The sequence below is a fragment of the Ceratotherium simum genome, chromosome 23 (genome assembly GCF_057802395.1).
Source record: "Ceratotherium simum simum isolate JZ-2026a chromosome 23, ASM5780239v1, whole genome shotgun sequence".
Taxonomy (NCBI): Eukaryota; Metazoa; Chordata; class Mammalia; order Perissodactyla; family Rhinocerotidae; genus Ceratotherium; species Ceratotherium simum.
In genome coordinates this window covers 8,994,043-9,019,052 of record NC_141922.1, presented here as the reverse complement: position 1 = coordinate 9,019,052, position 25,010 = coordinate 8,994,043, and the positions used below count along the sequence as shown (strand labels likewise).

Below are 25,010 nucleotides of genomic sequence, written 5' to 3'. Positions count from 1 at the left end.
GCACCAAGGGATGCTTTTCATGGAAGATGTGTCCAAATGTGTCCACATCATGCTCATTTTCACTGTGGGATTCTTTGAAAGGAAACGAATGAAAAGTTTCCAGAATTTTTTTGAAATATACTATACCTCTCTCTAAACATACACCTCCACATATGGAGCTACTGAAGATACAATTCCATGATAATCAGAGGTAGAATAAGAAAATGCATGAGCCTAGCCCAATTTCACTCCAAGTTCCATGTTAAGAAAGTAAGTTAAAGCCTGCAAAACCTAAGGGGGCAGGAGAGAAAGAGGGCATGTGGCAGTGTGAGGAGATAATATTTAAGGGGGAGGGGAGGGTCCTTACCTGTTTCACAACAGTCACCGTCCCTGGTGCCATGGCAACCACCGAGGCAACGGCAGTGGCGTCGTGGGTCTCGGTGCCCAGCTCGATGATCTGCTGGAGGATGTTTACAGCTGTGGGGTCAAGTCGCTCACCTTACGAGGAAGAAGCAAACAGAAGCCCATTAAGGCCACTGGCCCTGAAGGTCACTGAACACAAAATAAGCCCTTAATAGAGGCCACTCTTGGGTGGTGCCTCCTCAGGGGATGCATGGGTTCTCGGTAACTGCTAATTTTGACAACACTAAAAATTTGTATGGTACTCTATAGCTTACAAAGCACTTTCTATATGGACATCTCAAAACCCCAAACAACCCTGTGAGGAGATGACACTGTAATGATATTATACCCATTTCATAGATTAGGTACTTTCACACAAAAAAGCCAAGAGACTTGTCTTGGGCTGTTGGGTCAGTTACATCACAAAGCCAGAGCTCAAGCCTAGATATTCTGAATCCAAACGTGGTAACACAAGACCGTCTCTCAAAACAGAGCCCCCAAGAAGCCCCAGCTAATAGGTTAAACTGCAGAGTTAGTTTCCCTTGAGTACGTACATGGTAGGTGGTCAATGAGGGTGTGCCAGACAAATTACATAAGCTATGGGCAAAACATCCAAGGATGTCTCAATTATCAAACCAGTGGGCTTTAGAATTCCAAACCAATTTAAGTTTGGGGTTCTATTTTAATCATCTCAAAAGACTGGAATCCGTATCATCAGGGCAGCTATTAAGTATGCCCTGTCTGCTCTCACCATCTGCTTGACCATCTGCGACTCTCCTGAACACGGCACTCTGACCCTGATCATTAATTCACTAAAAGGGAAATGACCCCTTGATCTGCATATTAGCATAATATTACGAAGTCTCTGTCAATGTTTGCAACCTCGTGGACGGGCATTCCGCCGGCCGTGTTCCAACGTGAACCAATCAATACAAGATGGCAGAAGCGGCACTTGACATGTTCTGTGTAGAGGGTAGGATGTGGCATATGACTGAGGCAATGACGACATTAGTGACTTGCATATATTCACATTGCATGACACCCAGAATTCCCCACTACATACATACATACACACACATACACACACACACACTCTGTCTCTCTCCCCTTAAGGCAGATGTTTCAACTGTGCCTTGCAGCCAACAACTCTGAATATCCAAAGGCTCAATAAAACATTTATTTTAAAAACTTACTGAGACAAGGTTTACTTCCTCATCCGTTTACTCCCTCAATGACCATTTACCGAGGCTAACTCTCAGCCAGAAACATGGTTCCTAGTGAGAATACAGACAAAGATCTCACACTCTCTCTCCCCTTCTCCTTCTGGCGCTCACAGGCTACTGAGACAGATTTGTAAGCAAATTATTACAGCATCTGGTCGGTTCTGTATCAGGAGGGCAATTAGGGGAACGCTGAAGAAAAGCCAGGTGGGTTCCTGGCAGATGACATACAATCCGAACGCTGAAGATGAAGATGGGTTTGCCAGAACAACTCTGTGGGAGGAAGGGCACAGACATGTCCCAGAGAGCACTGGAGTGCACGGGTAAGGAACGTGGCCCATGCTGAGAACCACAGAGGCTGGCTGAGGAGAGCACAGCTCAGAGGTAGAGGGGAAGAGAAGCAACGCAGGGAGGCTAGGATCCAGCACACGCAGGCCTAGCCTGCTGACCTGCAAAGGCTGAATTGTATTCCAAGAGCTAGGAAGAGACCCTGGAGAGGCATTAGAAGGAGTGAGTGTGTGAGTGAGCGAGCGTGTGTGCGCGGGGGGGATGAAGACAGGCAGGCTGCATTTGCAGGGCCTGAGCAATCACTGAAGTCACTGAACATGAACAGGAAGGAAGGAAACGAAGGCAGACCAGGCCTCAGCTCTGGGAACTGCATTGAACAGCCAGGGCCTCAACTTTCCCACCTGCAGAACCTGCCACTCTAACAGGCTGCGAAGTGCAAGGGCTGTCTCCTGAACCCCCTCAAGCTCAGCAGGTAGTGAGCGCAGCCCTGGCAATTAATCCTCCCTGACGTGACCGGCCCAAAGGAGTTTTCTGCACTGCTTTCTTACAATCTGGGGTTTAGGGGTTTAAGAACCGGGCAAAAGTGGCATTTCCGAACGCCTATCTCCTGTCACCATTTAATGCTTTCCTCTTAATCCCACCTGCCTGTCCTCTGTCCCCCAAATACAAACAGGGCTGTTGTCTACTACATTAACTGGGCTTCTGTTCACATTCTAAAAAGAGCATTAAGAAAAAATGTTTTCTAAGCATAATGTCCCAATCACCACTAGGCTGGCACAGTGGTTTGTTTTTCAAAATTGATCCAACATTTGAAAATGATGACATTTGGAAAAAAAAAATCCTGATTTGGGGCTTTTCAGAAGAACTGGGAAGCAGGCAGCCCTGGGCCTGCAGCTCTGCAAGGCGGCCACTGTCAAGGCAAGCAGCTGTGCCCTCAGTCTCAGCCACGCCACCCACTGCACTGCCTGCCTGGCCCCTCTAGACCCTGGAACAAGCCCCCTAGAACAGATGCCCATGAGGAACATGGAATGGGGACAGTGCCCCAATGAGAAGTCAGGAAACCTAGACGCCAGGACCAGCTCCAACACCTCAAAGTGGGTGACTCTCAGCCAACCATTTACAATGGAGCAACCTCCTCTGCCTGCGAAGTCAGAACAGTAAGACCTGCTTCTCGCACAGGTTGTTCTGAGGATTAGACATGACAGTACTTGTGGAGATCTGGCAACACTGTGATAAGGCACTACCTTTGTTGTGGGTCTATTCTAGAACATTTCAAGAGGCAGAGATCTCCAAGCTTGACAATGGGACCACTTCTGCAGTCAGAATGCTGGGTCAGGGATTCTGAAGTAGATCAACTGGTGGACAGCAGTCACTCACAAATTCATTCATTCGGCATGTCTACTAAAGACCAGCTCTGAGACGTCACAGGGAGACAGGGTGTGCACCCTCACCACTCTCAGAGGTGTATCTCAGGTCCTGGAGCGCGGCCACGGCTGCCTGTGTCCCCTGAACATCCTCTTCAGCTTCTGTGATGTGCAGATACTGGGTGGAGGGCTCCTCAGGAGCTTCTGTTGCTGGCTAAATAGAAGCATATCATCATCTAAGTGACCTTCCAGAAGATCACCTGTTACCCAGAAGTCTCAAGATACTGTATTAAGATAAAACAAATGCACACAAGCAACACTTTGCAATATCTCATTTACCTGGTACCCCTGAGAAATCAGTTGCTCCGATAAAAACATACTTCCCAAAGAGAAAACTTCTCTTTGCAAGTACCTAGACTTTCTAAAACCAGCCTTGGTGGAAAGTTTCCTGCTACACATTCTTGCCTTAGGAAACAGAATATGCTGATTATAGCTAGACTAGACACGCTCAGAAATACTTGTACTTGCTCTTCTAATGGCTCCTCTGTCTCCTCCCACTGCTATCAGTACTGCCTCTAATCTTCCCCGACAGAGGAAGGGCACAGCAGTGGGATGGTGGAAGGAAGCTACTGACATGTAAAGCTTGTAGTACAGGTCCCGGCACGTAGTAAGAGCTCAGTAAATCTTAGCTATTCATGCCATTCTTATTTTCATATGAAGGATACGATAAACAAAGCCGAACAAAGAAAATACATCTGTGCAGAATCAGGACCTGCGAGGGCGGGAGGAGCTGGTGCTACATTCCCAGGCGCCTCGTTCCTCAAGGAGAGAAGAGGTAGGACAGAATTTTCACAGCGCTCGATACTGATAATGACCTCTTTCTGGAAGAGATGAGGAGTGCAAGTAAAACTCTAGGGCAGGAAGCATGACTGTCATCAATAAAGAAAAACAAAAAGGAGGCCTTCACACAAAATTTATAGGAGCCAAAGTGATCACGCTCTGTAGCACTTATCAGTAACCAACACAGGTTCAGAATAGCAGGTGATTATGCTTTTACAGTCAAGTGGCCAAGTTCATTTAGGTGTTTCCAGCCTGACATATAGTACACATCCAATAAACATCTGATGAATGCATAAATGAACAAAAAGAAGCATATTTCCTTTAAAGCACCATTAAGTGACGTATTGGCCAACACTGATCGGATCCAAGGAATGCCTTAGCCTGTGAAAGAGCAAGACGCACACGGAATGTCTTCTCCTTCTCATTCCGGGGAACTCTGTGTAATAATCACTTATGGGAAGGACAGCACTCTTTGCAAGGCATTCCTGGGAGCCAGGCGACAACCTAAACTGCTGGGAAAGGCAGCTTGTCATTCACAGGTGACCACCGCAGGCCCAGCTTCTTGGCTGCTCTGCTGTCTCACTTCTGGAGTCAAGTGCATGGCTTTGGGTCAACTATTTTTGTTGGGTTCACAGCTCTGCTTAGGGTGTTGGAATCTGCAAGAAGCAAGGCCTTCAGAAGAGAGGGGCATCACTGTGTGCATTTATAACAGCACCAACTGGCCAAAAGAGATGGGGTTTTACATTAGGAATTGGCACTCCAATGTCTATTTGTTAACACAGAGCAACTCCCTGCAGAATGAACTTGAAACCCCAGAGGATTATTTGTCTTATCATAGATGAGGATGTGATGCTGATGACATCACCACCACCACAACCAATAATCATGGCAGCTGCCATTTCCTGAGGGCCTACTGGGGACTAGATATTGACCTCAGCGTTTTATATGCCATCTCTCTCAACCCTTTGACCACTTGGGTATTATTAGCCTCACTGTATGGACGAGAACACCACAGACACAGAAGTTAAATAAATAATGGATCAAAGTCAAGCCGTTTATAGGGGACAGTGCCAAGATTCAAAGTGAATTCTGACCAACTCTAAAGCACATACTCAAATTTTCTTATAGAAAATTTCAAACATACACAAAAACAGAGATGAGTATAATCAACCTCCACGTATGCATCACTCAATTTCAACAATTATCAACTCATGGTCAGTCTTGTTTCTCCTATGCCCCCATACACTCCACACACTGCCCTTGAATTATTTTGAAGCAAATCCAGAAATCACATCAATTCATCTATAAATATTTTAGAATGTATCTCTAAAAGAAAAGTCTTTCAAAACATAGCTACACCACCACTCAAACACTTAGTTAATTCCTTAATAGCATCACATATCTAGATGGTGTTCTAATATCCCCAATTATCTCATTTTTTCACAATTTATTCTTAAAACCAAATTTAAGTAAGTTATTCAATTCCAGACATTAGAACTGATTGCTATGTCACATAAGACTTTGATTGATAGGTTCTCCCTTCATTCTGACTTTTTCCTCCCTACTTACAGTTTTGCTGGGGAAAGTGGCTTTTTGCCATTACAGTTTCCAACAGTCTGGATTTTGCTGACTGCATCACCATGGAAGCATTTAGCATGCTCCTTTGTCTACTGTATGTTCTGTAAAGTGCAGTCAGATGTATAAGCTTAATCAGATCCTGGTTTCCTTTTTGACAAGAACATTCACGGGCTACATTGTATACTTTCATCAGGAGACATGTGATGTCTGGATTGTCTCTTTCTTTTGTTTCTGTTTTTGTGATGTGAGCAGGTAACTAATGATCATTGCTAGGTCCAAGACATCATTCGAGGGCTGCAAAATGGTGATATTCTAAATCTTCATTTGTTAGCTAGAATGCTTCTATAAAGAGAAACTTGTCTTCATTAAACATTTGGTTACAGTGAGGTGTAGTTTGCTTAGAAAAGGCAAAATAACTGATTCTTGGCCTTTATTTACCAAAATAGAGTTTTATTTATCAAAATAGAGTTGCTTCCCTAATATCCTACTAAGATGACTAATGAGCTTTTTCCCAGTATCATTATAAACTCATGGACTTAAACATACTTGATGTGTTCACTGTAGTTATTAACACTAACAGCAGCCTCAGAGTAACAACACCGACCCTACCACAGTAAGAGAATAACTGAAAACAGTGCTTTTTTTTGCAGTTCTTTTTGGCCATCAGTTATATGCCACTAGGAGAACAGTCAAATCTCCATCTTAAAGGCTCTTGAGATAGTCCCTCTCTGTGTTGTTATGCCATTGTTTTGATATACAGTTAGAATCATTTATTTCATTTTACTCTCGATTTTTAGGGCTTGCTTTTTTTAAAGTTTAATTTTGTGGGCCGGCCCTGTGGCTTAGCGGTTAAGTGCGCGCGCTCTGCTACTGGCGGCCCAGGTTCAGATCCTGGGCATGCACCGACGCACCGCCTCTCCAGCCATGCTGAGGCCGCGTCCCACATACAGCAACTAGAAGGATGTGCAACTATGACATACAACTATCTACTGGGGCTTTGGGGAAAAAAAGGAGGAGGATTGGCAATAGATGTTAGCTCAGAGCTGGTCTTCCTCAGCAAAAAGCGGAGGATTAGCACGGATGTTAGCTCAGGGCTGATCTTCCTTAAAAAAAAAAAAAAAGGTTTAATTTTGTTTTTATTATTACATAAAATATTTTCATGGTTTCAGAGGCAAATCTGCACACCTGGGTATGCTAAGAGAAGTTGAGCTTCTCTCCTTATCCCCTCCATCTTGTCTCCCTCCCTTTTCCACATACAATTCCCTCTTTTTATGATTTTGTTTTAAAATATTTTTAGATTTACAGAAGAGTTGAGAAGATAGTGCAGAGAGTTCCCGTATACCCTTTGCCCAGCTTTCCCTCAAGTTAACATCTGACGTAACCATGGTACAATAATCAAAGCCAAGAAATTAAGATTGGAACAAGGCTGTTAACTAAATTATAAGCTTTATTCAGACTCCACCGGTTTTTCACTGGTGTCGTTTTTTTGTTCCAAGATCCAATTAGGATCCCACAGCGCATCGAGTGATTGGTCATGTCTCCCCCGTCTCCTCCAACCTGAGACAGTTCAGCCTTTCCTTGTCTTTCATGACCTTGAGAGTTCTGAGGAATCCTGGTCAGGTACCTGACCACACACATCATCACATCATTTGGATATGTCTGTTGTTTCTCATGATTAGACAGAGGTTGAGGATTTTCTGAAGAATATCACAAGGTGAAGCGCCCTTCTCATCACATCAGGTGGTACATGATATGTCACTATGAATTATTACTGAGGGTTCAACCTCGGTCCTGTGATTAAATTGGGGTCTGCCAGGTGCCTCTACTGTAAAGTTAATACTTTTCCCTCTGTAACGAATAAATATTTGGGGGGAGATATTTTGAGGCTATGTAAATATTCTCTTTCTCCTTAAACTTTTGCCTACTAATTGTAGCATTCATCAATGGATCTTGCCTGCTCCTATTATGACTGTGGTGTTCTAATGGTGATTTTCTATTTCCCACATTCCTTCCTCATTTATTAATCAGAATTCTTCTGTGAGGAAGAACTGCTCCTCCCCCACCATTTATTTATTCAATCAATTATTTATATCAGTATTGACTCATACATAATGATTTTATTCTTTGAGTTATAGTCTAATACTATCAACATTTATTTTGTTATTCAAATATTGTTCCAGCTTTGGCCATTAGGAATTCTTTGGGTTGTCTCATCTGTCCTTTTGACATGCCTCCATCATTTGCGTTCTTTGTTTTTTTGGAGCATGTTGTTACTTCCTAGTACCACAAAACGCTCCAGAATCATCTTACATATTTTCTGCCTCAGCCCTGGAATCACCCACTTTTCAAAGGGATGCTGGTTCCTTTTATTGGAGAATCCTATTAGAAACCAAGATCTGGGTACTAGGTGTCCTCATCGCCACTGGAGTGTCACTGCTTCCAGGTCCTCTCAACACTAAAAGCTAAGAACATGTATGTACACTAACCATGTAAACACATATCTAGAATTATTTCTGTATCTATCTACTGGTATATATATACATAAACAATCTATATATATGTAAGTATATAACAGTGCTGAAATAAATAGCCTTGTGCAGACACCTTTTCTCATTTTTGTCAGTATAACTTCGGGATAGTTTTCTAATGATGGGATTGTTTAGTTAATGGATAAAGAAATGCACATGTAATTTGACTAGCTATTGCTAAATTCCCCTTCATAGAGATGACACCATTTTACATTCCCACCAGCGATGTATGAAAGCGCATTTCCCCCTTAGCCTAACAGAGATGATGTCAAACTTTTGGATTCTTGCCAATCTAATAGATGAGAAATTCTCTCTCTGTCTAGTTTTAACTCACATTTATTATGTGTGAGGTTGATCATGTTTTCAGATATTCAAGGTCATTTGCATTTCTTTTTCTATGAACTTATCTCTTTCCCATTTTCCTGTTGGGTTGTTGATCTTTTTCATCAATATTTTTAGAAGCCTTTATAATGTAAAGATATTCATCCTTTTTCTATGATATAACTGAAGACTTTTTTTGTCATTTGTCTCTTTATGAGTTCTTTTCCATAAGACTTTTAAAAAATTTTTTCATGTAGTCAAATTGTTTTCAATCTTTGCTCTTACTGAATCTAGATTTTGAGTTATAATTAGGAAAGTTCTCCACACTCTCAATTTAGAAATGGACTAGTTTATGTTTTCTTCTGATATTTGTAAAATATCACTGTTTTTACATTTAAATCTCTGACCCTTTTCGTCTAGCCTCTCTTTATACATAAGCTATTGATTATTATATATTGATGTTTTAATCTCCTGTTTATTGTGTATAGTAATTTTTCATTCCTTCTTTTGGAGTTTCCAAATGTATAATCCTGTCATCTGCACATATAGATACTTTACTTCTTTTCTTCTGATTCTTCTGTCTCTATCTACTTTGCCTCATCTAACGCACTAGCTGAGGTCTCCCACATGCTGTTAAAAAGTAGAGATCCTGGGGCATCCTTGTCTTGTTCCCAGCTTTAGCAAGACACTCTCTGGTGTTTCCCTCCCTATGAAGTAAGATGCTGGCTTGGGGGCTGAGACACATATACTTTGTTTTTCATCTAAAGATACATTCATCAAATTCTCCCTTATTTATCCGTATTTATCCGTGGAAGCTGAATTTTGTCAAATACCTTTTCTGTATCTATGAAGACGATCCTTTCATTTTTCTCCCTAGTTCTGTTATTATGATGTATTATATTAACATATTCCCTCCTACTGAACCGCCCTTCCTTTGCATTCTGCAACAATCCCCACACTGTCATGATGTGTTATTTTTTTCATCTGTTGTTGAATTTGTTTCAAAGCCTTTACTCTTAACCACTGGATGCTCTGATGGCCTAAAAAGTCCTGAGGGAAGTGGTTCTCAGCAGGGGATGATTTTGACTCCTGGGGAACACTCGCAATCTCTGTGATATTTGTGGTTTTCACAACTGGGAATGCTAGTGGTACCTAGTGGGTAGAGGTGAATGATGCTACTAAACATCCTAGAATGCAGAGGACAGCCCCCTACAACAAAGAATTATCCAGATCATAATTTCAATAGTGCTGAGTTTGAGAAATCCTGCCTCAGATAAACTGCAATTAGGCCATGTAGAGACCCCTGGTATCTGAAAAGAGAACTGCCTACTGGCTTTTACAATACAGATGCATTTTTAGCTAGGTGACTGGTTCTGATCCTGGAGGGAGAAACAAAGATGGCATGTAGGAGCCATGCCTTCAGTGGAGGGAGAGCAGGGCCCTTCCCTGCCTCCTGGTGAGCACTGGCAAGAGACTCCCGGCCTTGCATTCTGCTTTCAGATGCAATAACTGAAACTCTGAATTTGTGAATAACAAGTGAAAATGTCAAGGAGACCAATACAGACATTCACAAAACAGCCTAAATACAACACAGAGTAAGAAATCACAGCATGGCCCAGATCTCAACCAGTCAGACCCCTGAGATAGGAGACACAATTTGAAAAGATTTCCAAGTTTCCCTATGGGCAAACCCAGTGCTCTGAGGAACAGCTGTCTGTGCCCAGCACCTGGGCTTGCCTGGTTCACCACTTGTGTTTAGAAACGTCAGGATCCAAACCACACTTTAAAAAGTTACCTCCCACTTGGGATCACCTTCGTTTTCCACCAACTTCAGGCCATGCTTGTTCTTCAAGTGCCTGTTGAACTCCCATTTGGTGCCATACACAAAGCTGCAGACAGGACACTTCAAACCACCTGGAAGCACAGACAGAGGACAGAAGTGTTCACAGCACATAAAACAACAGCAGTTCCGCCTTCCATCCAAATGCCTCAAATCTAAGGAATGTATTTTTTTCACTCAATCCAAGCTAACATTAGTACTGGGACAGAATAGCAACAGTATATATGTTTTTCATGGCAGAGATTTTAAAACTTAATGTATTCTTTTTCATTTATTGAATGAGCATTTGCATAGAGCCTCATATATACTTAATATTTCAGGTGCCAGAGAGAAATAAGATGAATCACATAATTCCCTAGCCAAGTGGGTAAGTGACAAATTATTCTTTCATTTTTTCACTTTACTAAATAACAAGTAATTTAGAAAACAGAAATAACTGAAGAACAATGGCTGCTTTTCTCAATCTCCTTTGTCCCAAAACACTAAGACCAAGACCAGAGTCTCAGTCTCCTTCACAACAGAAGCTGAGCCATTGGTATAAATTCCCATGTGAATTTCCCAGTAAAGGACAAATTAAAGAGCTGGTCATATCATGAAATGTCACTATTTATTGAACTGATTAAATTTTGCACATGTTCTTGGAAGTGTTTGGATGCTTTAATTAAGAGAATTTAAAACTCTAGGTTAAAAAAAAAACTGAGTCACACAAAAGACTATCTTTTTAAAATTATATCATGTATATATGGAATACTACTCAGCCACAAGAAACGATGAAATCCAGCCATTTGTGACAATATGGATGGGTATTGAGGGTATCATGCAAAGTGAAATAAGTCAGAGGGAGAAGGTCAAATACCGTATGATTTCCCTCATTAAGCAGTAGATAATAACAACAACAAACAAACACATAGAGACAGAGATTGGATTCTTGGTTACCAGAGGGGAAGGGGGGAGGGAGGAGGGCGAAAGGGATAATTCTGCACATGTGTGTGGTGATGGGTTTTAGTATTTGGGTGGTGAACATGATGTAATCTATGCAGAAATAGAAGTATAATGATGTACACCTGAAATTTATACAATGTTATAAACCAATGTTACTGCAATAAACAAACAAAAAATTATATCAGAAGCAGCAACAATTATGGACTGGACAAAAATCACTTCTAACAGGTTGTGCTTTCGGAAGCAAACTCAGTCTCAGGAGGCTAATTGCTAATTGCAGCCCTGGCGTCAGATCTCCAAATCTACAGGGACGCTGAGCAGGCCAGGGTCAGGCCTCTAACCTGAGCTGGGCTGGGACAGCGAGCGTCCTTGCCAAAGTTGCCATCACCATCATTGTCTGGAACTTTGGGGCTATCCAGGTCCAGCAGGTCACTCCCAAGTGCAACCTCCTCAGGCCTCTCATCCATTCCTGCTGCACACCCTATTCTGGTCCACGCTTTCCCTACCCATGAGAAGACCATGGCCCACGGCTTCTGCTCTCCACACCAAGCCTTTCACTGCACCCTGGAGTCACAGAACCCCGGCAACAAAATTCCCTACATTGCCCTCATCACATTAACCTCATCCCAGAGAGCTGGCTCCCTCCCTCCATCTTGAGGCTCTCTGATAAGTCCTCTCAGGTGGAGGCCATTCCTGCCCAAGAGCCCCAGGTAAGGAAGAGGCCAGGGCCAGGGCCGGGCAGCAATGCCGCCTCCACTCTAGAGCAGGTGCATTTCCTAGTTTTGTTCCTCCTGCACACAGTGTTACCCGTCAGAAACTTTGGCGCCCAGGTCCTCTCCATCCCAGTCCCTCTCCACATAAAGTCTACAATATTAGGTGCCTTTAACACACTAACCTCTCAGTTCTTTGACTTCTTCTACCCCAAGAAACTTCCTGACCACTTCACTACTTATGAAATCTCATTCTTGTGATTAGTTAACACCAGAGGGGCTAAACCCAAACACCCCGCTCTGAGACAGTCGGCCAGCTTGCGCTCTCTCTCTCAGCACCATTAACATTTGACCTCTTGAGGCTCTCCAGTTTGCACCCTCTTCCATTTTCTCCCAATCCACCAGGCCCCCCCCATCTCTGCTTCCCTCTCTAAAGAGCTTCTACTCCAGAGCCCACACCTTCAAACTTTTATTGACAAAACCCTCAACATCCTCAGCCACTGCTTTCTCTCAAACCTGCATGGCAAATCCATCACCCAGAATCAAGCCAACCACCAGCCTTCCCTGCTCTTATCCTAGGAGGTCGAGGCAAATCACAAAACCATCCTTATTTCTACTGCCATGTTTCCAACCTCAAGGATTGTTTCCCTAGTCCACTCTTTCCAATTATCCAGAAGGGCAATTAGTTATCCATCAATCTCATTAAGTCCCCTACATGATCCTCAACTTCCTCTTTCAATCACAACATACGTTCTTGCCTCCTTCTTCATAATGAGACCAGGTGAGAACTCTCTCAACTTGCTTGAACTACAAAGTTCTGTTCGCCTGCACCCTTCTATGCCTGCGCTGATCCCATCTGTGGACGAGGCTCTCCTCTTTGTTCGGAGACCAGGCTCTTTACCTTGCTATAGCACTATTCTCAAACCTATCAGACTCAATGCCCCTTTTTATAGCAAATATTTTCACACTCCCTTATTATTCTGAAACGAAATCTGTAGACAGTATAACCTACTAAGATATATAGTTTCTGAAAACCAACACACTAATATAAAAGAGAAATAAAAGGAATGTTCTGTATAATAAGCTAACATATATTTTAAACTGTGACTGCTCAGACACAATTACAGAAGACATTTGTAAAAAGCCCCTCAAGCTTCCTAACTCTCCGTGTGTACAGGCACCATTCCACTAAGCACCCTGGTCCTCAGGCCTCCGTGACCCTTCCACCCTTCCACCACCTGGCTTCCCTCTAGCTTCACTGGGCCCTCTCACTCTATCCCTTTGCTGGCTCCTGTTCATCCCCCAGGCCATGAACCCCAGCTGAGCACTCAGACATTATGCTCCAGGCTCCTCCTCCTGCCCTCCCTACATGACGGTGTGCCCTGGGCCACCCCGATTCCTAGGAGACTCATCACATTTTACATATTATCCATAAGCTGGTGACTGTCCTGTTCGTACTTCCAGCCCAGACCTCTGCACTCCAGTCTGAGATGTCTGTCCAGCAGGTACCACACCCTCACAGGGCCCAAACAGAACCGCGCATCCCAGTGTCTCCCATGGTCCTCCCAGCCCAGGCCACCATCATCGTCGTCGTCTTTTACAGAGATGGGAGCAAAGGGCTCCTAACTGGTCTCCCTGCAGCCACTGTTGGTCCTCCACTGTTGATCTGCTCTCCACTTAGCACACAGAATGGTCTTTCATAAACATAAACTAAATCACATCTCTCATTAAGGTATAAAACTCTCCAATGGCTTTCTATCACAGAATAAAATCCCAGCTCCTTCCTGTGGCCTGCGACCCCTACGTGACCTCGTCCCTGCCTCCCTCTCTGACCTTGTCTCTTCCCCTCCCCCTGTTCTCTCCTTTCTCTGTCTTTTGCATTGACCAAGCTCATTCCCTTCTCAGGACACCTGCTTGGAAGCTCTTCCTCCAATATTTCCATTTGCCCCTCTCCTCCTCCTCACTAGGGTCTCAACTTATGCCTCATCTCTTCAGAAAAGCCTCCTCTGTCACTCCTAGCTAAGGCAACCTGTCAAACACACAGAGCCCCTAAAACTCTCAACAGGATTTCCCTATTGTATATTTGTTATCAAAATGATAGTACCTAAAATTGCATTATTTATCATTCCTATACATGTTTCTTGTCTGTCTTCCCTTCTAAAATGGTCCCCTCCCTTCTTGAGGGCAGGGGCTTCGTCCAGCTTCTTCCCCACTCGGGTCCCAGCTCCTGGCATCCAGCAGGTCCTCAATCAACATGTCTTGCCTCACTGACTCTGCGTCTCAGCAAATCCTCTTCTTTCTTCAGGTCTTTCTCCAACCAACCCCCAACTCTCCTCTGTATGTTTGCCCCTTCCCTCTGCACTCATCTTTCCCCTCAGCAGATAAATATATTCAGTCTTATCCCAGGGGGAAAAAGCCCATTCTCCTAGCTAGGTACAGCCTCATCTTTCCTCCTTCCTCCACAGTCAGGATTCTGGGAAGAGACTCCAGGTCCAAGAACTCACGAGAAACTGGTGCCACTCGCTACTTCTGAAACGGACAACAGGCTGGGAGGCAAAGTGGGGAGGGCCAGCTTTCACTAAATAGCCTCCTGAATCTTTTAAATTTTATTCCATGTGAGCATAATTACCTATTCAAAAAAATAGCAAAATTAAGATTATAAATCTAAACCAGAAATGTAATATGCAGTCATCATGTCCTTGCCTCTCTTCATTACTTAGGCAGGCGGCTCTCAACCAGGGGTAATTTTGCCTTTCAGACAGGGGCCATTTGGCAGTGTCTGGAGAAACATTTGGGTATCACAGCTGGGGAGTGCTACTGGCATCTGGTGGGCAGAGACCAGGGATGCTGCCAAAGATCCTACACTGCACAGGACAGCCCCACAGCAAAGAGTGATCTGGCCCTACACGTAGGTGGTGTCGAGGCTGAGAAGCCATGACCAGCTGCTTCCTGCTCCCCGTCTCCCTTCTGGCACTGCACGTGTCAAGACCAACTCACTTCTTCATTGGTTAATCCAACGAACACTGTGCACCCTTTATTTTACTACTAGTATCACTACCACCACCGCCATTAACAACAACAAGCACATCTTCCACTCACTGGCCAGTGCCCTGTGCCCAACACCTCATACGTTACGTCACGCGTTCTTCACAGTAGCCCCGTGATACAGGCACGATCAGCTGCTTATACAGAGGCTCAGATGATCAAGTAACCCTTCTGAGGTCACTCTGCAAAGCCAAGAACTGAATCCAAGTCTGGCTAAGCCCAGGGCCCACAGTCTTGACCCCGGGCTGTGCTGCTGTCCAGAGTGACTTCCATGCATTATATGACACTGCTGACCACCTTCTCCAGCCAAATCTCTTCTTCCCGGGCTTCTGTGACACCACTCATTCTTGGTTCTTCCACCAAGTGTTCCTGTGACTCAACTCCTCTACCGGCTCCTCATCCTCTGTCTGGAGCCCCAAAGCCTCTCAAATACTCAGGCCCTTCTGTATCCCTGATGTGCACATCCAGTGACACCCAATATTTTCCCCAATACTACAAAGGCAGTGGAAGAGCTGAGTGGAACATTGAGTGTATCTCGGGCTGCCATGTTTATTTCTCGTTCACTGGGGCATTAAGGAGGGAGTAGAGGAATTCTGTGCTGATGATGAGGCTGTCTTTATAAAGTATATAAGAACCAGACAAATCTCATGGAGATGCATTATACAATTTAAGCATTTCCCAGACACAGTTATGATGTGCTCGATCTGATCTCTTGAATCAATTCCATGTCAGTGGAGGCTTACAGAGCATTGGTGTGTAATTGGGGTTTCTTGTCTATCAGCTTGGTGATGGGTGACGCCCTAAACAGTCACTAGCAGAAATGGAAGTCAATCCAGATGGCCGACAGCACATCCCCTCGCACCTTCAGCTCACGGCTTTACAGCTTCCCGACGCCAGGAGGGCACAGGACAGCACAGTGGCTTTGACAGAGACAGGGGATAGTGTCAGCAGAAAGACTAGCAACAGACTCCAAATTCTAAACTTCTAGAATATTCTACAGAAAAGGCAGCTCAAATAGATGCTATTTTCTGAAACTCGAACACTCTGCACTCTTTTTTTTTAGGCAAAACCAAACGGGCTTGTTCCTTCTTGGCCAGAGGATAATTAAACTTAGTTTTTAGCCTCTTTTGTTATCACTTATTAATCATCTAAAGTGGTGTCTTTTCCTATGATGATCTTTTAAAACCCTCCCAAGTGTGAGCATCTCTGCCTTTTCTTTTGGTTAAGCTGATGCTGCTTCTATAAAGACTTAATATGAGGCAATGAGCCAAAGCAAACCACCTAAGGTTAAACTTTGGCTTATTTAAAATGAAATTAAAGATTCCTTCTGGAGTACTCTTTAATGGAAACTAATTTAGGGAGGAAAACATCCTTATATTATGTTTAAATTAAAATTAATATGATAATGCCCCCACATTAATTAAGACTTCAACCTTTGCCACAGTGACTTTAATTAAAGAACAACAAATGAAAATATGTAATCTAGACCAAATGTATAACTCCGCCAGTTAATTGACATCAAAGCTGAGAGAAATTAATTTCTATTTCAATTCATTAAATTCGTAGGCAATGCACTGTAAAGGTCACGGGAAGACTTGGTGAATTCACTTGCAGCATTAATATTAACTGCACACCATAAAAACTGCAAACCTTCCAATCACAATTTCCTCATAAGGATAATCATGAACCAGGCAAAGGGATAGAATCTGAGGAGCAATTTTAAAAATCAATCATGGCATCTTTTGCTCTTTCTGGAACACAATATATTCTGGAGCAGTTTCAGGTATTAAAATATTTGTGCTCCTTTGTGGTGGCCGACATTATTGAAAATTCAATTTCATTTTCAGTAATAGAGCTCCCGGAACAGCATGGAACACTGGGTGGGGCGGTCAGAAGACCTGGACTGGGCACTTGCTCACAGGACCCAGAACCACCTCCGTAAAATCTCGAGGTCCTGGTTTTCTCTAAGGTGAAAAATGCTCATATCCTTAAAAGCTCATACCCTTAAAAAAGGAACTGCAGTAGGCAGAATAATTGGCCCTCCTAGGTATTCACACCCTAATCCCTGCTACTGTGCATACGCTACCTTAGGTGCCAAAGGGGACGTCAAAGATGTGACTCAGTTCAGGATCTTGAGATGGGGAGATTATTCTGGATTACCTGGGTAGACCTAATGTAATCACAAGGGTCCTTATAAGAAGGAGGCAGGAGAGACATTCACAGTGATGCAGAGAAAGACTCTACTGCCCACTGCTGGCTTTGAAGGAGGAGGAGGGAGCATGAGCCAAGGAATGCACGGGCCTCCAGAAACTGGAAAAGACAAGAAAATGGATTCTCCCCAGAGCCTCCAAGAGGAGTAGAGATTTGTTAGCAAACTTGACTTCAGCCTCTGAGACCCATCTTGGATGTCTGACCTTCAGAAATGAAAGATGATGAATCTGTGTTGTTTTAAACCACCGCCAAGTCTGTGGTCATTCGTTACAGCAGCTATAGGAAACTCACACAGGCGCTACAGGGTAACTGAAACAAACGCAGCTCAACTATCAAAGTGAATACAGAGCAATTTGATTTTACAATATTGACAAGCGAGATATGGAATTGGACTTTGTTGGCATTCTCACTTCCTGCTGTCTCTTAATCTGGCGCCTGTCCTGGGGCCCAGCCAGAGCCCCAGCTCAGAACCACGAAATGCACTCAGGGTAGTAATCAAGTGGGATCACATGCAAGCACTGAGGGAGAGGGCTCCTGGTGACGTGCACGCTGTTAGGTAATATCTGGCTATGGACCCAAGGATATCTGAATCCTGTCTCAACTCCAGCCCCCTTCCCACAAGATCCCCCAAAAAACAGTGTAAAGGAAAACTCAGCAGAAGGAAAACATGGTGCATTTCATTATTAGCCAGGCCAATGTCCTGAACCCCCATGAGGACCACTTGGCAAACAGAGCCTAAACAAGGTCTCCACCATCCCTCTTGGTCCCATCACATACTCCCGCAAATCTTAGGATCTGAGATCCTCTGGACAACCACAGGGAAGTGGTGCAAAGTGAGAGAGATCCCAGAGTCAGCCTCGGGTCAGATTAACAACAAGACAAAGAAATGAGACAAAGAAATGAGAGAAAGTCCACAGCCCCCGATGTGTGTGTAACCTCTCAACACATTATCATGGGTCCGCTAGCAAAGTGAACCTATTGGCATCCTAGCATAGCACCATGCCTCCTCCTCCTCTTTAACAAGGGCAAACTGGAGACAAACGTCAGGGATACCAGCCCATCAGTGCTGAGAAACCAGACTCTGAATCTGGAGCCAGGTTGGGCTCAGCCACCTGCTCACCCTGTGGCCTGAGCTGGTCATTTTTCCCTCCCAGCATTTCCTCATTTTAAAATAGGAATGATGATGCTAACCTCACAGGGCCTTTGTGAGAGAGAAATTAACATACAGAATAACAACCAATAACAGAGCATAAAATCACATCACTGGAAGCATCTACCAATAATGTACGGAATCTAGGTCCTAATAAAAACAATTTTAAAGTAAAAACGTCAAAAATCAGACGAATGACTTTTGTGTTACCTGACAGTTTCTGGATTTTCTTCTATACTATTTTCCCTGAATCTGATGCGAAAAACTAAGATATGAATATACATCCAAGGTACATATGTACATATACTGACATTCTCCTAATACAGTAGTTCAAAATAATGCAAAGATTTTAGCAGATGCCACAAACCAAGCCTTCTCCTTGACCCCCTCCCTCTCATTGTTTCTCTTGTCTCAATGATCCTCTAAAATCAGGAGCCTGAGAGAAGGGTCAGCATCTGGGAGAAGCAGCTAATTCTCCTCCCATGAGCAACATGTGTACTGTTGAAAGCAACGCATACTTTCCTTTAATTCTTTTTTTTCCCCCCAAAGCCCCAGTAGATAGCTCTATGACATAGCTGCACATCCTTCTAGTTGCTGTATGTGGGACGCGGCCTCAGCATGGCCAGAGAAGCGGTGCGTCGGTGCGCGCCTGGGATCTGAACCCGGGCCGCCAGTAGCGGAGCGCGCGTACTTAACCACTAAGCCACGGGGCCGGCCCTGCATACTTTCTGTTGTAGTCAAAATACGCAAAACATGGAGGCATGGCGGAGCCGCCCAGCCTTCGTCTCCAATCCAGGCAGTAATAATAATAAATGCCACCACATCCCAGCGCCTAGCACAGTGTTGGGCACACAAGGAGCTCAAGAGATACGTGGTAACGAAGGAATATGGGAATAAACATGACAGTAAATTTGAACCATTCATCAAGCCATGAATCATTCATCACACATCAGGCACGGTCTGGAATCTGAGAGAATAACATCTAATCTTTGCATGACCGTTGGGCAGGTTTCAGCCCCTCTTCTCTGAAGATGTGCACCCTGACGTTCAGAGAAGTTAAGTAACTGGTCCAAGGGCCACAGTGATCAGAGACCATCGTACTCCCACCCCCGTGCTTGTGCCAATAACCTGGAGCGACATGAAGGAGTGCCTTGAGGTCACTGGAAAATGACCAGCCTGCTAAGTCCCCTCTTTATCCCGCTGTGAGCTCCAGGAGTGAGCTAATAATTTTGAAGCTTAGCACCAAAGCTGCTTACGCCTCTCACAACCTGTGGTTTAGTGGACCAGCTCTTGAGCTAGCTCCATCAGGCGTATTTTAAGGGGAGGAAAGGGGCAGGCCCACTGAAGCAATACAACATGAAAATGTGTATTTCCGCAGGAAAATGCCTCAAATCCATATTAATGAACAAGTGATGGGCTGAGAAGAATAGATAAGAGATTGTCCAATCTGCCTTCACAATATCAGAAGTACGCAAAATATAAACAGGGAATAAAACATTTACATAGCATTCAGTGCAAGTCTAATTGCCAAAAAGTATCCAGAGTTCTGAGGGAACTGGTACATCCTGAAGGGACCCAGCTGGCACGTTGCTGGCACTGTCACCCCTGTGCCCTCAGGACCGGAGCTGTGCTGGAGCTGGCTTCAACCGGCTCACATCTCTTCCCAGTTCAGTGACATCACGTCAGTAGCTTAGAATTGGCCATGGTGGAAATATTTACACCACAGAAATTGGCAGAGGCTACAAATCAGTCCCTTCACCCCCTGTTCCCCTCCCACCCTGGGAGAGCCAGCTGTTAAACACTTACAGAACACTCAGTGGATGCCTGAGCAGCCCTCATTCCAGGGGCCTTTTGGAGCACACTGAAAATAACCCAAGCGCCATGGAAAACACGATGGTCCCTTCCCTCAGAAACCTACCAGGAACAGAAATGTCTGATCCGGGAACACCTCAGCCTTCTGGCCTTCTTCCCTCCCTCCTCTACAGCACTGTGCACTGACACCCTCCTCAAAGCCCGGAGCATGGTGGGCAGGAGAATCTTTTCCAACAACTGATGGCTTTGCCTGTGTCACAGCATGACATCGTTTAAACAGAGGTGACGGACAAGAAGTCCTTGCACTTGGGTTAAGGAGACTGTATTGTTATTTTGAGAAAACCACATTTTATTCCATGTTTTTTAAATTATGTTATCATTTTAACACATATCCCTCTATATCAAAACAAGAAATTATAAAGTCCCATGAAGTTATTTTTTGATGAGTGAGCAGAAGAGGAAAATAAAACCAAGTGGGAAGGGGGAGAATTACTTGAAATTAATCAAAAGAAAATGAAAAATTCCAGTGGTAACAGATGACTCAGCATTTCCAAACACAGCAATTTTATCCAGTTCCACTTTCTCCCTCCATTCCGCTTCCCTGTCCAGACATAAGCACAGTGCGAGCTTTGTGCTCTTGAGATTTCTAAGCTGGGCTCATATTCAACCAGCTATTTGATTTCAGAGACTGTCCTCCCACCAAAACACAATGGCACAATGTCTCTTAAGAGCCAGGAGACATTTAGTTGTTTCCTTCTTCAACATGCCCCTTGAAGAGGGCATAGGAAATTCATAATATATAAAGAAGATCAAAAATACCCCTGCAAAGGTTAAAGATAAAACCCAGACCCTGCCAGGGAAGGCCAATCAATAATGGAGAGTCTTAGAATGTTAACTGAAAAGTTAGGGCATGAAACAGTTCGACCTCAGAACATTCTTTGCAAGGCAATGGTGAAAGTTTGGAAGCACAGAGCAATGACAGCATCATCAATCAGATCTCCACGCCTGTCCCAACAGCCACAGTAAATGTCTATTCTCTGCTAACCCAATCCGAGAGTGTGAAGGATGCTAAAACAAATTTTAGCCCACTATTCCAGTGATTTACTGTGACTCCAAGGCAATCCTTCTCCCCTCTGTGATTACTGGACGGGGGTGTTGTCAAAAATGATGCAATGGCTCTAGAGGTCTTAGATATTTTCAGAAAAAAAAATAGAAAAGAAAGGAATGAAAACGTATTGAGTGCCAGACACCCACGTATTCTCTCAGCGCGTGAGATGGCTGCTATGAACTCCGCTCTTAGGTGAAGGGCCTGAGGTGGAGAGGGTCGGTAACATGCCCAAGTGGCACAGCTACACAAGCAGCATACAGGTTTGAGCCAGGACCCCCCACTGTACATCCTGCTCTCCAGCTCCATGGAACTAGGAAACTGCCATTAAAGGCAACACCAGGCACACGCTCCCCGTTAGCCCAGATGGATGCTTTAAAATTATCCTGAGTCCTTCATGCTGTTCATCTATTTGCAAACAGCAGCCCTGTCACTGACAGCGCTGAAGGATACGGTTAACTCATTTGTTTTACGTGAAGATGCATTTCATGGCAGTCACAGCAAGCAGAGCTTCATGCCGCACCAGGAAACTTGGAGCATCCTCAGCTGCAGCCAAGTTTACCATTCCACATCTCTGTCTACCAGAGGCAGGTTCCTAAAACTGTCTTCAGCTTCAAACAGTCACAGGACTCAAGAAAGAGTAGGAACTGACATACTGTAAGCAGTAACCATTTTTTAGTTGAATTACTACAGTACAAATATAAACACAACTGCATTTCTCCATATGGCAACAGCACATGAGCTAAACCCTCTCAAGTGGGAATATGTGATTATTTATTGAAAAAAACAAAAAAACCCTCAAACTCTTCAATAATATTAGAGGTTTTCATCCATTCTCCTTAGTTTAAATGTTCTAAATGGTTTTTCCCTTTCAGGATGAATAAGTAATCTGAGCACTCAATAAATATTTTTGTATAATCTAAAGCAGCTCACCTATAAATACGTTTACCATCACATTATTTATAATTGCAATAAAAGAAAAATCTGGAAACTCCACAATTTCAACAACAGGAGCACGGTTAAATAAAATGAGGTGCTTCCACTTGATGATGTATTATAAAAAGCCCTTAGAAATTGTAATTAAGAAGACAGTGTACCAAAGGAAAACAAAACGTTTATGGTAATCAATGTCAAGTAAAGAAAGTAAGCCACGAACTTTCATTTATGCAAAATGGATGCACGGACAAAGAACAGAAGGCAATCCTGATAAATGAACATTATGGGGAGGCTGGTAAAATTTGTGGGTAAATTATTACCTTTTTCATTTTACATTTCCATTAAGGTTGCTCTAATATAATCTTGGCAATAAGTGATGCTGATACATGACAGTGAGGAGGAAGATGATGACAACAATAATGATGATGAAGAACTAACAAAACTAAACGTTCAGGGATTAGGATTGAACTGTAGGATGTCACAGCTCTTCTCATCGGGGACTTGGCCTAGCAGGAAACTAGCAGGCCCACCTACCTTGCTGGATGAGCGCGTCGGCCGCTAGCTCCCCGGTGCCCACGTTGGCGTATTCCTCGTTGGGGTGCTTCCTGTTGTAGTGTCGCTTCAGAGAGCCAGATATGTTACACGAGTAATGGCAATGGGCGCAGCGGAAAGGCTGTAGAGACAAGGAGGAGGGGTTAGGGAAGGGGAGCCCCGGGCGAGGGCAAGCCCAAAAGAAAAGGAAGAGACACAACTCGCCTCAAATGTCCTCCATCGATACTCTTCTGTCTGTGAGCATCTGATACCCTGAAAGCCTGGGATAAGCAGGCCGTCCCCTGGGGACATGTTTTAGGGAAAAACATGACCTCAGGATGTTGAGTCCTGCCTCTGCAGGGACCAACCAAGTGGCCAGGGATGAGCAAGCCGTCCCTTTGGGATAAGCTCTAGGGAAAAACGCAACCTCAGCATGTTCAGTCCTGCCTTTGCAGGAACCAACCAAGTAGCTGGGGAAGGTGTCCCTAGAGTAGGAGTTGTCTCTGCCTAATGAGGTTGGTTTCATTTCTTTTCTTTCATAGAAATTTATAGTTCTTGTTCAAGAAAAAAATTAAAAAAAAAAAGCAATACAGTAGTCTATCACTTTTTTTTTTTTTAAGTGAATGTCTTTCAAAGTAGCTCCCCTTGCAATTAATTCCCTGATCTAGTTGCTTCTTTGCTAAATGATTTCCTCCACCATATTTACCTGCAAGCACTTGCATATACAGAAGGGTCAATCCATCGTTGTCCACCATGAGGGAGATCTGCCTAGTAAAATCTATTTCCAGTAAATCTATTTCTAGCTGGGCAAGACAAGGCACTTCCAGGTTAAGGGTGGTGCAGCCCTGAGTGCCATCTTGCATACTGCTTGGGGACTCACAAAGAGTGGCGAGGGGGAAAAGGGTGCCTGCTCAGACTTCTTGGGGAGCCCAGTGAGGCCTGGCCATCGGCTGGGTGGAGAATGTACGTCCAGAGCACTGTCATATCCCACGCCCTTACTCCTGGTCGGGACAATATTAAAACGTCCTTCTGAACCATGTGCTGATCCACTGGACAGCAGAGTGCTACACAAATCCCACTTCTGCTTTCAGGGCCCATCTCGTAACACAAGCAGCTTCCTGACCCAGCAGGAACAGAAGAGCACGGAGCAGCCCACAATGGCAGCCACACTCAGGGTGCAGGGCATTCAGATGGAGCAAGTGCACCGGCACTGGCACTGACCAGCAATGGCATCTCAGACAAGTAGTGACACTTCTCTGAGACTGAACTTCTCACCAGTAAAATGGGGACAATAATACTACCTGTAAGGTTGTTGTGAAAATTAAATGATATAACATAAACTGATATCGAAGATGCCATAGAAAGCATTTCTTATTGTTTTTATTAGCAACTGGTCACAATTCTTGCTGTGCCTGTGGGAGCTCATGTAACACTGTGTCTATTAAAACCCCAAAACCCGCCCTGACTCCTCAACTGTCCACTGCATCAGTCTTTCACCACTCTCACCTAGAGGAGCTAAGTGGGTCTCTGAAGGCAAATGCACCCACAAGTAGGGGGAACGTCCTCTCTTCTCTGATGCTTTAATCAGTCCCCTTTCGATGGTTTCTCCCTGTCAAGTCTACAGATGTGCTGAAGTCTTCCCATTGAGAGAGAGAGAGGAGGGAGGGAAGAAAATGAAGAGAAAACCAGCTCCCTCGTCCTTGTTTCTGTCACTGCACTCCTCGCTCTCAGGCCCCGCCCACCGCGCCCTCCTCAAGAGCAGTTCCTACACACCTCCACAGCCTCCCCGTTTGCACCTCCCTTCTCAGGCCTCCAGGTCTCCCAGGCAAACCACTCCTGCAGGTGCGGGCAGCACTCTCTTCTCAGACCTCATACCCACTCCCTCCCCAGCTCCTTTAGCTGGCTGCCACCTCCCACTGTGACATCTGTGACATGGTGACATCACTTATTACCAGGTTCTCCTTCCCGGGCTCTGAACTTTCTCGGTTTATTTTACTAGCTCTGCATCCCGGGCCCGGTGTGAAACGCCGGCTTTCTCCAAGGTTCTGTCCTTGAGCCTGTATTGTTCTGCCGTGGTTCCAAAAGTCATTTTTACATGTTGATATATCTCCAGTTGGGGGCTCTGCCAAACCACGGATAGGAATTTTCAACTGTTTCCCAGGTGTCTCTACAGGGATGCTCTGTGGGCACCTCAAAATAAACACACAC

General features: G+C 44.3%; 1 protein-coding gene across 7 annotated transcripts in view; it reads right to left on the bottom strand.

Moving 5' to 3' along the window:
• The window catches only part of ZFAT (zinc finger and AT-hook domain containing), a 204,346-nt gene that overhangs the window by 24,708 nt on the left and 154,628 nt on the right, over positions 1 to 25,010 (bottom strand). For 6 of the 7 annotated variants that reach the window (XM_004431048.3, XM_087447423.1, XM_087447421.1 and 3 more), the window contains 4 exons: positions 22,806 to 22,944; positions 10,316 to 10,434; positions 3,341 to 3,467; positions 347 to 477 (listed from right to left, as the gene is read on the bottom strand). In XM_004431048.3, coding sequence (XP_004431105.1) covers positions 347 to 477; positions 3,341 to 3,467; positions 10,316 to 10,434; positions 22,806 to 22,944 — 516 coding nt within the window. Of the gene's footprint in view, positions 1 to 346; positions 478 to 3,340; positions 3,468 to 10,315; positions 10,435 to 22,805; positions 22,945 to 24,827; positions 24,993 to 25,010 lie in introns of those variants that run through there. The other variant, XM_087447424.1, reaches the window with a different exon arrangement.